This window comes from Carlito syrichta, unplaced genomic scaffold, assembly GCF_000164805.1.
Source record: "Carlito syrichta isolate Samal-C Ts95f unplaced genomic scaffold, Tarsius_syrichta-2.0.1 Scaffold305213, whole genome shotgun sequence".
Lineage (NCBI taxonomy): Eukaryota > Metazoa > Chordata > Mammalia > Primates > Tarsiidae > Carlito > Carlito syrichta.
The window spans coordinates 141,527-157,204 of NW_007249309.1; the positions used below are offsets into that span (position 1 = coordinate 141,527).

The following is a 15,678-nucleotide window of genomic DNA, read 5'->3' on the forward strand; positions in this document are numbered from 1 at the left end:
CTCATGGGTTTGAGACCAGCCCAGGTAACTTGGCGAGACCTCATCTCTACAATAAATAAAAAATTAACCAGGCTTGGTAGCACATACCTGCACTTCAGGCTACTTGGAAGGCTGAGGAGGAAGGATTGCTGGCCCAGTGGGTCAAACACTGGGGTGATCGTGTGTGTGCCACTGCACTCCAGCCTGGGTGACAGAGTGAGACTCCAACTCAAAAAGTAAAAATAAAAAATAAAATAGAAGCAAAGTATCCCTCATCCCAAGGTTACTACAAAAATTCTTGCAAAATTACCGGAACCTCTAGTTAGATTGCTTTTTTATCAGCATGTTTATGTGTTTATAGTCTACATGGCATAGTCATTGCACTGCATTTCATGGAGACAAGATCACTATATTTTGGGGCTCTCTATTTCCTGTATCAGTCACAAGTAAGCACTGTGTAAATTTCAATCATCTAGTCACTAAACATGGAATTTAAAGAACTTATAAAACCCTTGTTTTTCCCTGTAGAACATTAAGGGGATGACAATTCTGCTTCTCTGATTTTCTCTTGGCTGGGGGGTGTGTGTGTGTGTGATACATGTTTGCTGAATGATTGGAGGATCGAGCTGAAATTGGAATAAATGTAATTGTGCATTATTACATTGATGGTCAACTATTGAACAAACCATCGAACAGAGGAACATGGCATCTGGGGGGAATCTTTTTAATTATACATTTGAATATGGGTCTTTGGGTCTCTTGAAGGGGGAGTGACTAGTGGCAGGAAGGTCTACAGTGACATGTGGCCTCCTGGCTTGATCCTTGGTCCACTGCAGCCTCCGGTGCCAGCCAGAGGCCTCTCTGGAAGCGTCAGCAGCAGAGGTCCGAGGTCTTATACATGGTCGCCACTGGAGACCTCAGAAGATCCTGCAGAAATTCCCTCAGGTTAGAGATGCCACCTGACTTCCAACAAAGCAGAGAAAGTCCACCTTTAATCCACAAATCAAGAGGTATTTTTATTTCTCCACAGTCTGGCCTTCTTGTGAGTCAGATGCTCCAGTTTCTTTGGCTAGCTGCTATTTCATGTGACAGCCAAGCCAAAGCACTGAGACCACTGCAGAAACATTTGCTCCAGGCTCGTGGCTTCTGTGGCTTGTGTTGACAGAGGAGGAGAAGTGGGGCAGGAAGGGGTGGTGTGTGGAGAGTCTCAGATGGTGGTACAATTCCGCTCTGGTCCAGAGCTAATCTAAGGAAACTCCATGTCCTCTATTCATGAGTGTTTATTGAAAACTGTAGCAAATGTGGTAGAGTTAAGTCAAGTCTAGGACGAAGCTTGATGTTCTTCGCAAACGGGACCCTGTGGAGGTTGAATGAGGTGACTAGGAGAAGGGCAGTTCTCTGAAAATGCGATAAAATAAATGTAAATAATTAGCTTTTCTTAAAAGAATAAAATAAAGTTGTTTATAATATCTATCCCTCAAGGCTCAGTATAATTGATTGTTTCTAGATTTCAAATATTCTACCATCCAAGCTTTTAGTAGGAAACCCAAACACCCACTGAACTTCTGGGAGAGGAATGGTGTCTGATTATTTTAGTCTTTCCAGCAGGTAGCATGGGGGATTGATTCCATAAAAGTTAGTAAAAATTTCCCTGACTTTCACTTCTCAGGCAAGTCCACAGTGTCAATACCACTTAGAAGCTGGTAACAGAAATGTCACCCATCCTGAAATAAGTTCTGTCTTGTGAGAACACAGACTTCTGTCCTTCAGGAAATGGAAGTCCTTCTTTGAACTCACTCTCTATTGCCACTCCATTGCCATACCTGGCTTCTACTGCCAACATATTTTCCTTCATAGCCTGAAAATTTAATGTGTACTTAAAATTAAATACACGATTATAGAAAGAAAAGTCAAGCTTTATTGTCTTCCTTTTTTCCTTACTGTTGCATTTCCTTTAAAAATATCCTCATAGGGAACTCACCTTAAGGGCTCGGGTCAAATGCAGCATTCGTGAAAACTCCATATGTTCCCAGGTGGCTAAAGAACAGAAACACAAGGATGACCTGTGCTTAGTCCTCAGCAACACAGTCCAACATAGAGCATCTCCAGAAACCGCGGTTACCAGCCCACCCCTAGCATTCTGCTTTCAAAAGGAAACAAAAATGCCAAAGATATATTAAAGATCCTACTTAACATTTCTGGATAACTTGTATTGCATTTTACATCCACACTAACTTATAGTTAACGCTTTGTGTACTGAATGCCTGTTAATGCCCGCTAGGGGGCTGCAGCCTCTTCTTGGTGAGAAGAAATAGTGACAAAATTCTCAACCTTGATACTTGATAATCCAGCAATAGTTTTCAAAGGGGGCTATAAGTCCCTGGGGGCATTTAAATTTTTTAATAATAATCAAGAGTTCTACTGACAGTGGGCAGGGGTCAGGGGTGCTGGATGTCCAAGTAGGCCCAGGACACAAAAGAATTGTTCTATATCCTACATAACTCTGGAATATGTACTCATTATTCATATAGGTTAAAAGGTTTTGAGCCTAGAACTCAACTACTTTTCATATGAATGTTAAGCATTTTTTGCATCTTTTAGAATGCAGTTGCCATATGAATTAAGGAGAGATTATAATAGGTTTCACAACTCTTTACCAGAGTTATTTAGGCTGGTGCTGGCAACCCTTCTGATGCTGTTTGAGTCACTAATATAATACTCCCCTGATAGTCTCCTGAATGGCTGTTGCCTTCACAGTGATTTTACCAGAAGGTGCAAGCTTCTGATGACCACACAGGGTCTGCTCGTGGAGCGCCTAAGCTTTAACATTTTGGTTTTATTATAAATCACTTTCCTTTTTATTTCTATTTTATATTATAACTAGGGCATTTGTTGATTTTAAAAACATTATGCTTAGTCAGGATATACTATCTGTGTATATTAATTCAGAATAGAAGAGAGGACCCTGCAAAAGACATTGTAAAAAGGGGACTGGGCACGGTAGCTCATGCCTGTCATCCCAGCACACTGGAAGGCCTGAGGCAGGAGGATCACTTGAGGCCAGAAGTTCAAAACAAGCCTGGGCAACATAACAAGACCTCATCTCTACAAAATATATAAATAAAAATAAATTATCTGGGTGTAGTGGCACACACCTACAGTCCCAGCTACTTGGGAGGTTGAGACAGAAGGATTGCTTAACCCAGGAGCTTGAGGCTGTAGTGAGCTATGATAGTTCCAGTGCACTGTAGTCTGGGCAACAAAGTAAGATTTTGATTTAAACAATTGAAGCAGATATTGTACATGATCATTCTGACATACTTAAATAAATAAGAATGTCAAACTAGCAAAATCTACTCAATCGTAACACATTTACATCTTACCTTTGAGGGTTCAAGGGGCATTTCCCATCATCTGAAATAAGTGAAAAGACATGAATGATTGGTTTAAAATAAACAAGATGAAGGAGAGTATATTAATGATAGAAATTATTGGGGAAAGTCAGCATACTGATTTTCAGATAGACTCATTATAAGGAGATTATTGGGAACACTCTCCCTGAAAGGTAAGACTTGTTTTAGGCTAACTTAAACATATGACAAGATTTAATTCCAGAGTCTCCTCATTTTTTCCTCCTTCCTCTTCAGTTAAAAAAAAAATTATTCTCATATCGCTGGTCCTTACCTTCAGCCTCTGGGATAATACATACATATACATATATATATATATATATAGTGTGTGTGTGTGTGTGTGTGTGTGTGTGTGTGAGAAAGAGAGAGAATCTGTGTGTAGTTTGTTTTGTTGTTCAGATTTTTGGTTCTTGCAATACATTTCTTCAGTACTTGAGGGCCCCTGTTATTGTATCCCAAGACACACTCCCTAAGCCCTCAACTGGGAAAGCTAATCACATAGACAAACCCATACCAACATATCAGTGAGTGTTTTCCCTCCCTGGTAGCATACATGATCAGGCACCTCCTGTCTCAATCCAAACAACAGACTCTTCAAACATACTGGGAAGTCTGGAATTAAATTGCGACAAGCCGAGGAAAAATCCCTTATCCCCAACAAATGAGTTTACAAAAGGGGACCCCAAAAATGGGATTAGCTTTTGGAGAGCAGGTCCCTTATAGTTCAGGCTTCCCCTGCTAGATAAGTGCTCTAGGAACCCATCGGCGTCGGTGTACCAGCTAGTGTTGTTATAAGAAGCTGCATTCAGCTTCAGTGAATTACTAATACTTTTTGGAGATTCTTTCAATCTGTTTGCCCATTTCACTATGGGTGGTTTACATGAACAACCTGCTCACAGTACACTGAGTATTCAGCAGTTTTTGACCAAAAACAGCATGACTTCCATGCCCCACTTTCCCTATTCACCCAATCTCGCCCCGAGCAACTTTTTTTGTTTGTTTGTTTCCCCAATGAAAAAAGTCTTCGAAGAGAAACATTTTGCTAATGTGGAAGAGGTGAAACAAAAAAAAATTGACAGAAGCACTAAAAGCTATCAAGATGATGAGTTCAAAAGCCTTTTTGAGCAGTGGAAAAAGTGTCTCGATAGGTGTGTTACATCAAATGGAGAGTCCTTTGAAGGTGACTGAAGTTTAAACATGTAAGAATAAGTACACAATTTTTAATAAACAAATTCTGGGTTTTTGGGGGGGTCCTGCTCGTATTAATTTATTTTGTTTATTTATTTAATTTTTGAGTTGGAGCCTCACTCTGTTGCCCGGACTGGAGTGCAGTGGCCGCTCCCGGCCACCGCAGCTTTGACCCGTTGGGCTCCGGCGATCTTTCCGCCTCAGCCTTCCAAGTAGCTGGAACTACAGGCGCGTGCTACCACACCTGGCTAATTTTTTGATTTTTTTTTAATGGTAGAGATGAGGTCTCACCAAGTTGCCCAGCGGGTCTTGAACCCGTGGGCTCAGGCAATCCACTCACTTCAGCCTCCTAAAGTACGGGATTACAGGCTGAGCCACCGAGCCCGGCCCGTATTTATTATTAAAGACACTGGAGAATCAGTGGGGACTGGTTCTTTTCCACTGTTCAGAGGGTTCCCTGGAAATGTCTCAAAACTAAAGAAAGAACTTGGGAGGGAAAGTAGAAATAGTGTGATTCCTGCATGATCACGGAGATTAAAGTCTAGGTCTTAGGAGCTCTTGCCTCCACTTTCTGTGTTTGGTTAAGCAAGCCCAAATTCTGTATTGGTTGTAGTTCGTGGTATATCCCTTTGATCTTAAAACAGAGTATTGCCCTGTGCCTACTGTCTTAGTTATCCACTTGCAGGAGAGTGTATGAAGGAGCTTTGGGGAAACAGCCTCAGTGTAATGGTAGTTTTGTGAATGGTGAGAGAGTAAGAGTGGAGAACACACAGTTTTGCCTATGAGCAGTTAAAAATAGATGTTGAAACCTATTTCAACAATAGAGAAATTCAATGAGAACTCTGTCGCTTTCAGTTTTAACACAGCCACTTTCAGTCACCTGGATTTGAGCACTAATGGTTCCTCTGTTACCCCTAGTGGCTTCTTATGAGGAGTAGTGAAGAGAGTCCCACTAGCTTATAAACAAAATTTTATGGATTTGTGCACAGCCTAAGTGTGCAGAGCAGATTGGGAAGAGATGGGCTGGTCCCTTCTTTTATTCCAAAGTTCTTTGTCTGATGAACTCAGTTTCCCTTATAGAGTCTTCATCCACTTGGTTACTTCCATGCTTAAATCCTACATCAGCTCCATAAGTTTTCAGGAAAAAATGCAAATCTCTTAGCTTATCACACCAGTTCACCAATATGGTGGCAGCCTCTTCCACCCGTGGCTTCATCTCCTACCCCCTTCACACTCCCCCTTAGATTCAGATCTACTGAACTGCTAAACACACCATTTTCCCAGTGATTTCACCCATTCATGTCTTTCTACATGCCATTCTTTCTGTGGAAACTCTTTTCCATTTTTCCCCCTTGGCTAAATCCCTTCCTGCCCTACCAGTCTGGTTTAGGCACCTCTATTCCATATTCTTGTACCCAGGTTGTATTTGTGTCTAACACTCATACCACACTTCAGTATTAGCAGTGATCTCACTTGTCTATCGTTCTTACCTTCTTTAATAACAGGAACCATTGCTATGGGTCCTATTGCCTATAACAGAGTTTGTCAATAAATGTTTGTTACATAAAGTTGTGGGTGAGGGGAGGAAGCATGACACTTTTCTGACTAGTTTTAGTGATACCTTAGAGGACTTAAACCAGAGGCCCCCAGATGCCAAACTGCAAACTGTCCTCATCAGAATTTTGGGAAAGGATTTTGAAAGTTTCAGATTTATTTCCAGGACCACCCTCAGGTCTCCCTGTGGGAGGATTTGCATTTTTATGAAGTTCCCCAGATGATTCTGGTGACCAGTCCATTCCAAGATCACTTTTCTTGGTCTTGTTTTCTTGTAATGCAAGTGTTTTCCGACATGAACTACTGAAGTTGTGGTTTCACCACCTCACCCCAAATCATGTGAATGAAGCAAGCAAGCAGAAGACTCTTTCCTAGTTACCTTTTTGTCTGAAGCGCCTTCTTAGCAGAGCCAGGAGTGTCCCGCCCATGGCCAGGCCTGTTGCTGAGGCCACTGCTCCACCGAAATAAGTCAGGGCTTCCTGGATGGTCAGTGGCCTTGCTGTAACACACACACACACACACACACACACACACACACACACACACACACACGACATAAGAAGTGTATTATGCAGAAAAACAGTCTTTCTCTCCCAGAAAGCTCCCAAGACCTCTGTGATGTGAGACCAAACAGGATCATCAGAGGCCCTAGCAATGCTGACAAGCCAGCATGAGAATTCTGGAAATCAAAAATCCACTGCAACAGGATGGGAAGTGGGCCCGATTTTATTCCTAAGGCTTAAATGTCAACTCTAATTTTCAAAGAAATCAGGGTGAAGATCCAGTAAAAGGAATCAAATTGTAGACAACAACAAGCTGGCACATGGAAGTTTGGGCAAATAAAGTAAACCATGGGTAATGTTGTTTGACAATCAAAGATTCAATCATGTAACAAAAAGTAGTTGCAACAAGCTGCTAGGAAAAAATGGGAGGGGGCGAAAGAGGAATAAACTATACCTTACAAACATATGGAACCTAATTAAGGGAGATGTATGATTTTTTTTTTTAGAGGTAGGTGGTAAACAAAGGTCTTCTGAGATACTAAATAAGGAACCTCAGTTGAAAACAGTGTGAAACTTCAAGGTGTGTTAAACAGCGATTACAAGGAAGTGAGAGGATTCATTTCACAGATCCAAGTACTGAAAAGTTGTGGTGATTATACACATAGAGCCACTGAATTCAGTTCCTATCCCTCTGTGTAAGGCAAGGTGACTCTGCCCAATTCATTGTTAAACATTTACTACGTAAAGGGGAAACCCAGTGATAGAAAGCACTATGAGAATTATGCAGAGAAGAAACACTGATTTTGTTATTTTCCATATCCAAGTGACTTCCTAAACCACATGAAAAGTGTACCTTGGCAGGTCGGCATGGCAGCTGACCAGTGGCCCCTCTGTTGACATTCTGTTCTTGCTGAACCATTAAGCAACTGGCCCTCTGGACAGTGGAAGGTGCAGGTTGAGCCATAGCTGAAATTTCCCCAGAGGTTGGAGCAGTTCATCACCATTGGGGTATTCACATGCAGTTCTGAGCATTTGACAGCTGCAGAAAGAAGGAATACAGGAGAAACCCACACAGAGTATGAAGGTAAAAGAGATTATAGTTTCACGTATAACCTGACCAGCATTGCCACTGGGTGAGGCAGAATATGAAAGGTCAGAAAGGATATCAGCCACTGTTAATATTCACACCAGTTTTTCTAACATCACACATACTGAAGTACCCACTCAAAGAAGTCACAGCCAAGAATTAGGATGGACACACAGTAGCATCCAATAAATACCTGCTCATGGATTGATCAATCTTGCCTCCAAAAATGCTATTTACAGAATTTGTCTTCTCAAAAATGCTATCGTTCTAGATGTCACTATCACTACATTTGTGGCCAACTGGCATGTGTTTATGAAAAGAATAACTGTTCAGCCTATCTGGACACTCCGTGTTTGAAAGAAGTAGAAACATTCATCTTTTTAAAAGTATTTTTTAGGGAACTTCAGATTATTGTCTGATTTATGGACAGGAAAGTAAAGTTTGGGAAATTTAATTTAATTCAAATAAAAGTTATTGAACAATAGTGACATTTGCAAAGAACTGTGTTATGCCTTGTGAGGTACATAAAGATGAAAGAGACATGCTTTAGTTACAGGATCACAGTTCTTTGAGGGGTATCCTGTATGGCTTAACTTTTTATTTAGGTTCTAATCATGAAAATATGGAGTGTTTAAACGCTCATGTACTTAATAGAAATGCAGTTTGCATTTACCAAGTCACATAGCTGACTTCACATTCAGCGTGCTTATTGTTTTAACACATTTTGCATTTTGGACATCCTCAATGTTTTCTCCTTCAGGTCTTTGAGTACCAGGCCATTGGTTTATGACAAGGGAAAGGGCAGAGGTGATGTGCCCGCTATACTTCACGTTACTTCAGGTTGGGATTGGTGTGGATCTCATGGAGGGGCTGACCCTTGCAGCAGCTGTTGTGGTTGGATGGGATTTCGACAGGCAGGAATCATGGCTTGAGTACGTGTACACCGACAGCATCAAAACTGTCTGCTCCTTTCCACCTTACCTCTGCACACTGGAGTTGTTGCTGTCCATTGTCCTGAAAGGCTGCATCTGAGAGTGCTGTCTCCCATGAGTGTGAATCCAGCTTTGCATCCAAAGTAACAAGTGGTATTCAAACCGAAGGTTCCTAGACGATGCCGACAGGACATGGTTCCCTGCCCCGGGGTGAGGAGGGCTGGGCATCGCACATCTGGGGTACGAACTGATGCTAGGCCTGTTGTGGGAAAATGTTTCAATTGAGAGAGCTTTCAACCGAGAGGACTATCACAGAATCAAGACTGCTGCCTTTCACTCCTTCCCTAACAAGGGAGGCTCTAGCAATATCTATTTAAGGAAGTTTAGAAAAACTATCAATCTCATATATAGACAACCAGATGAGGAAAATTATTTTAAGGGGTCCTTGAACAGATGATTCTCCTGAGCAGAAGAAGAAACTGAGAGGACTGGTCAATGTTAGGTATATATAAAAGACAAATTGGTGCAAAAGTGTAAGAAATCAGAAGAAAACCAAATATATGAGGGGGACCCCAAAAACCTGGAATTTATTTATTTAAAAATGTGTAATTTTTCTTACATGTTTAAACTTCAGTCACCTTTAAAGTACTCTCTGATGCAATACACCTATCAAGATGCTTTTTCCACTGCAGAAAACAAATTTTGAATATATCAATTTTGATGCCTTTTAATACTTCTGTTTTTTGTTTCATCTCTTCTACATCAGCAAAACGTTTCCCTTTGAAAACTCTTTTCATTTGGGGAAACAAAAATAAAATGTCGCTTGGGACGAGATCAGGTGAATAGGGAGGGAGGGGCATGGGGACATGCTGTTTTGGGTCAAAAACTACTGGATACTCAGTACAGCGTGAGCAGGTTATTCGTGTAAATCACCCATCATGAAATGGGCAAACATGTTGAAAGAATCTCCAAAAAATGATTCACTCAGGTTAAATACTGCCTCTCACAAAAACGCTAGCTAGTACACTGATGCCAGTGGGTTCCTAGAACACTTACTTAGCAGTGAAAGCCTGTACTATAAGAAGCCTGCCCTCAAAAAAAAAAAAAAAAATTCTGCTTTTTTTGGGAGGTCCCCGCTTATACATGGACCAACTGCCTGCTCACCTCTGCTTTATGGGGAGGTGGTATTGTTCTCTGGCCATAGGTCAACATTAAAGTTGAAATGTGAGTGATGCCTCTGGCTTTGTCATTAGCTTGCTGTGGGTCAGAAAGATGATGATTGACCTCTCTGCACCTCAGTTGCTAGATTTGAAAAATTAGACCAGTGACCCCACCCCTTATATCCTGCCTTGGCAGTAAAGTAATGAAGACCATTCTGTAAGCTCAACAAAGTACTCTGAGAAAAAGAGGCCAAAAATATGAAACAAAATATCTGCTTAACAATCGACACATCTTTTATTCACAAACATAAAAACATTCTGTCACTCCTTAGCAAATTCTTAATCCTTAGGCTGTTTGCTAGATCCAAATAATAGTAATGTGTATTCGTTAAGTATCAGAGTTATGAAAATGTTTATTATTATTTTAAAATAAATTTCCAAAAGTAGAATTGTCCCAGCATATATGTATAGTATTACCTTTGCAGGTTGGTGGAGGTGCTGACCACCTTCCAGAAGTTATGCATTCCACTTCGTCAGTCCCCCTCAGCTCAACACCCTTGTTGCAAGAGAAATGGCAGACGGAACCAACGCTGAATTCTCCATGAGGGCCAGAACAATCCAGGCTGCCTTGCTCTGGGGTGAAGAGTTCTGGGCACTTGACAGCTAGAATATCAGGCCAAGTGTCACAACCTCCAAGTTTATTCAGAAGTTCTGTGTTCACTTATATAAGCAACAAATATCTACTGAGCACCTGTGCTCCAGGCGTTGTACTTAGTAACAGGGCAGTGGGCAGTGGGAGGGATGGTGAGCTCTCAGAGAGAAGTATAGGTGGCAGTCACAAAGATAAGGAAGTCGAGGACTTAGGCAGCCACACTGAAGAATTCATGACCTCATTCTCTTTCTTCTACACCCTCTGCTACAGAGCCCTCATAGCCTCCCCCACCCAATGTCTTATCTGAATGGGTGTAGTCCAGAATTTCACAGCTGCCTTTCCTCCTGCCCTAAGACTACTTCCCCTTAGATAGCCTGCCATCTCCTCAAATACAGAATTATCTAGACTGCAATGACTGCCTTCTGTCACAAGCTATTTCCTCCATTTGAATCCCCAGGCTTTTTTTTTTTTTTTTAATTCCACAGTTACATAGCACAAGAAAGCTCAAAACCTCCTGGTCAAGATAGACTAGTTCCTGGGAATTCCCTGAACTGACCTCCTGTATTCTTGTTTCTGGTTCTTGGTTCACACGTCCCTGAGTTTTTTTTTTTTTTTTTCCCATTTCCACTAGTTAAAATTCCACTAATTCTCTAGGATCCAACTCAGCATAGCCTCGCAGAAGCCTCTGCTGATCACCACAGCCTGCACTCTTCTCTAAATGCACCAACTTTTTGTTTGAACTCCTGTGCTGTCATATCATGTTATATCTTTCCTCTTCTACTGGACAGAAGGCTTCTAAAACCCAAGAATCTTTGTTTTAGAAACCTATAATTACCAACAAGGATCTCAAGAGGTGGTGCTCAAAAACTACTTGCCAAGTGCAATGAACAAGTAAATTTTTAATTTACTAACCACAATTTCCCCCAACATTATTTTTACAAATTATTGCAGTTACATATTTATCTGTGTATTATGTATTTCTCCCTATTAGATTTTCTGACATAAGAATATTATTTATCAACAAATATTGGGTTATTGTCAAATGGAGTGACTATTCTTTATTTAAATCTAAGGCTATTCTGAAAATGATACCTTGGTCAGGTAAGGCTCATTTTGCTTAGTTATTTTGATTTTTAAAAAACGTCTCCAGTTCCTATGAGCTGCCTATTGGAAGAGTGATGTATAGTATTTGCCTTTTATATACCGGCGCATATGTTTTTCAGTGACAAGATATTCATAGAAGGATATGGATTCTTATTACTTGAATCCATTTAAATACCCAAAGTGAGAGTGAATTCCTGTTTAGAACTCTCAAATTGTTGAGTAACTAATAGCTTCACAACTGTCAAATCAATTCCATTTACCAAACATCTACTAAATATGTCTACTGGTGTAAATCCTCGACACGAAATCATCCATGAACATTTTGACTAAAATAACTTTTTCAGATTTTCCAAGGATTACACCTACAGGTATGCATAAAGTCAACTGCGTGTCATCAGCTCTTTCAACATTGTGTCCCAGGGAGCAGGGCCTGACACATAGTAGGAATTCTGAAAATATTTATTAAATGAGTAAACAAGTTAATTAAGACAATTTAATTTAGATGCATTCTAATAAATATTTTTACCTGGGTTGAAAAGAAACAGAGGAATTATTGTTAAAAATTCACTGGAAAGACCCCTAGTATAAAATGAGAGTTACTACAGCAAGAAAACCACTTAGGAAATAATTGCTTTGGCTTCAGTTTTGTCAGTCTGGCTCAGCCAGGGTTATGTATCCAGTGTTTGGTATTTATGAAAACCTCTGAACTCTTTCAGGTAAAAATGAATCTTGTCCAACAAAAGGCCTTTAAATAACTTTAAGAATTTGGCTGTGGATAGTGTAAGGAAGCAGGTGTTCTGTCTGAGGGGCAGCCTTGGTGTGGTACCTGGAAACCTAACCTAGATCTGGCATCTGATGGGTTTTCAGTAAACATGGGATGAGTTAGATTTGTGGAGTTTTAAGGATGTCATTGGAATGTAGAGCTTAGTGTGGATGTTGAGAAAAAAATTTATACCAGGGAATGACCTCTGTGCATAACTTTCAAAAATGGTCATATTCTTGAACCTATGCTAAAACTTTGGAAAAAAGCTGAATAATTATAAGAAGAGTAAGAAATAGAAAAGAGCTGCTTTTTCTTTTTCTTTCTTTCTTTCTTTTTTTTTTTACATACTTAGGGCTTTATTTTCACTGACTCAAAGCAGTGCTGTCACAGAGGGGTCTTCACTGGCGTTTTCCTGTAACCCATTAAGTAGGTATGCATAATTACATGTGAATTCATAAACGTATTGACATATTATTTTAAATAGGTTTAGTTGATTCTGGGTTTCTCATTTTACTTGAGTTGGATATAGTTTCTTCAAGAATTTTCTGGAAAGAAGATACAGTATAAATAATAAAAGTAACTGAGTTGACTATTCTAAGCCCCAGCACTATGGGAGGTCGAGGCAAGAGGATTGTCTGAGCTCAGGGGTTTGAGACCAGTCTGGGCAACTTGGTGAGACCTCATCTCTACAATAAATCAAGAAATAAGCTGGGCATGGTAGCACTCGCCTGTAGTTCCAGCTACTTGGAAGGCTGAGGGGGAAGAAAGATCACCTGAGCCCAGTAGGTCAAGGCTGTGGTGGCTGTAAGTGTGACACTGCACTCCAGCCTGGGTGTCAGAGTGAGACTATGTCTCAAATAAATAAATAAAAACTAGAATTCCCCATGGAATCAGATAAATGTTGGGAGAGTGAAGAAAAACATAGAGACATCGGATGGCCAGAGCTTGGAGGGCACCCGTTTGCCAAGTTTTAGGACATGGATAACCAGGAACAAGGCAGAGGGTAGAGTTGGGGTTGGGACTTGGAACCAGGACCACCCCCCACTATGATGAGGATGAACATCAGAAGTTGGGGCCAGAGAAGTTGGAGCCAGAGCCAAACAGGGTCCCCAGAGGTGCCAGGTCTGTCATGTGCCAGGTCTGTCCCCAGAGGTGCCAGGTCTGTCTGTCATGTGCAGGGGTCCTTATCGGAAAGTGGCCCAACAGGTGGGGACAGGGCAATCTAGCACACAGATGGCATCAGGAGAGTTGAGAGAAGAGCCTCATGCACTGCTTAGGCCCACAGAAAAGAGTTCAGGTCCTGATGGACAGAGGCAGGGACAAGACTGGAAAATAACCAGCCCTCTGTATCCATGGGTTCTGCGTTCATGGAATCAACCCACTGCAGATAGTAAATATTGGAGAGAAAAGTCTACAAGATTCCAAAAAAACAAAACTCGAATTTGCCGTGTGCCGAGTATGTTGAATTCACATGAATGAAGTGACCGGTAGGTGTGGCACTAGGTATTATAAGTAAGCTAGAGATGATTGAAAGTGAGCAGGGGCATGTGTGTAGGTCATATGCAAATACTACACCATTTAATATAAGGAACTTGGGCACCCATGGATTCTGGGGCCCAGGGGTGTCCTGGAACCAATCCCCTGCAGATACCAAGGGATGTTTGTATAGGCAGAGCCCCAGTCCCAGTGGGCTCAGGGAACTGGTGTTTTAACTGAAATGAAAATATCTGTGGAATCACCCCCAAAAAGGAAACCTCCCCTTGCACTCTGAAGAGAGCCCAAGAGCTCTAGCTGCTACACTACCCCGGGTACTTGGTGGCCCTGGAGCCCCTCTGGTGTACCCTAGGTTGCTATGTGAAGATCAGGGATCTAGGGGCAGTGCTGAAGGTTAAAAACTCATGAATTTGGCCAGGCTCAGTGGCTCAGCCTGTAATCCCAGCTCTTTGGGAGGCTGAGGCGAGGGGATTGCCTGAGCCCACGGGTTTGAGAGCAGCCTGGGCGACTTGACGAGACCTTGTCTCTATAATAAATCAAAAATTAGCCGGGTGTGATAGTACGCATTTGTAGTTCCGGCTACTTGGAAGGCTGAGGTGGAAGGATCACTGGAACCCAACAGATCGATGCTAGGGTAGCCGTGAGTGTGTCACTGCACTCCAGCCTGGGCGACAGAGTGAAACGACAACTCAAAAAAAAAAAAAAAAAAATCCACGAATTCAGTACTAAAAATCACTGAACTGAAAACAAGTGTATGAAAGGAGCCCTAACCTGAGCAAGTTATAGTTTTGGCGGTGCAAAAATAAGTGTGATATGGTCTCCACACCAGAGGAAAAAAATAATTGCTACATATTGCTAAGAAACAAATGCCAATGCACAAATTCAGAGAGATGGACAAAACTCAAGAACAAGGAAGTCAGAAGGCAGAAAACATATACATGGGAAAATATTCACTGCCACTGCTAATCAAAATGATACAACTTAAAACAGTTATAAAGTACTTTTCTCTCTTAAAAAAAAAAAGCTTTGAATTCAGGCATATGGGAAATGAAGAGGCACTATTTGCCTAAGTTTAGAGCATACGTTTGGAGAATGAGGTAGAAACACAAGTACAAAAACCAGGGCTTGAGAGCAGGATCTGACAAAGGTCGGTCATCCTGAGGGCCACGTTGGCTGAAAGCTGCTGTTCTGGTCAGGGTTGGGTTTGGACATTGGGTGGGGCCTGGGTCTACAGGGTTGGGGGCAGACACCTCCCCCTGTGGAGAAAAGAGGGCTAGAAGGAGTGAAGAAAGGCAGGGGCTTCAGAGATTGCAGATGCAACAACCATGTTGTTTGTATCTGTGGTTTAAAACTTAAGCAAATTTTTAAAGGGATTTTAAATTCTTTGGTCTTAAAACAAAATGTGGGAAAACAGAGCTCACGATAAATGTCAGTGAAATAAATGAATGAGAGAGTGAGAAATAAATGAGTGATGAAACAAGCAAGCCTGAATGCCCTCCCCCACAACTGTTCTGGCTTCCTCAGGGGGCTTGCCATGCATCTTTTTTGTCTTTGACCTACTGAATTCTTGGCCAAAGAAGAGACCTGGGAGGTGATCCTGTCGACGCCTGTCCTTTTGGAATAGAGAAAACTGAAGCCCAAGGATGTGACAAGACTTTCCCAATGTCACATGACATTGGGGAGGAGCAACGTAAGTCTTTGAGTATTAATCTAGTGCTCATTCCATAAAAAGAAATACATAATATTTTAGCTGCTTCTCACGTGACACTAATAGATTTCCACCCACATTTTCTCTCATTTCTAAAGTTCCTTTCAGCAGTTAGAGCTGCAACCTGTGCAATGTGGTGACCGA

At 41.5% G+C, this 15,678-nt stretch overlaps 1 protein-coding gene across 1 annotated transcript in view; it reads right to left on the bottom strand.

Moving 5' to 3' along the window:
• Positions 1-992: 992 nt before the first annotated feature.
• Positions 993-15,678, bottom strand: part of SELP (selectin P) — a 40,523-nt gene continuing 25,837 nt past the window's right edge. Inside the window, exons 11-17 of the mRNA XM_008061350.2 lie at positions 10,291-10,476; positions 8,703-8,912; positions 7,488-7,673; positions 6,511-6,630; positions 3,363-3,393; positions 1,961-2,016; positions 993-1,269 (exon numbers count right to left, since the gene is read on the bottom strand). Coding sequence (XP_008059541.1) covers positions 1,962-2,016; positions 3,363-3,393; positions 6,511-6,630; positions 7,488-7,673; positions 8,703-8,912; positions 10,291-10,476 — 788 coding nt within the window. The 3' untranslated portion in view covers positions 993-1,269; position 1,961. The remainder of the gene's footprint in view (positions 1,270-1,960; positions 2,017-3,362; positions 3,394-6,510; positions 6,631-7,487; positions 7,674-8,702; positions 8,913-10,290; positions 10,477-15,678) is intronic.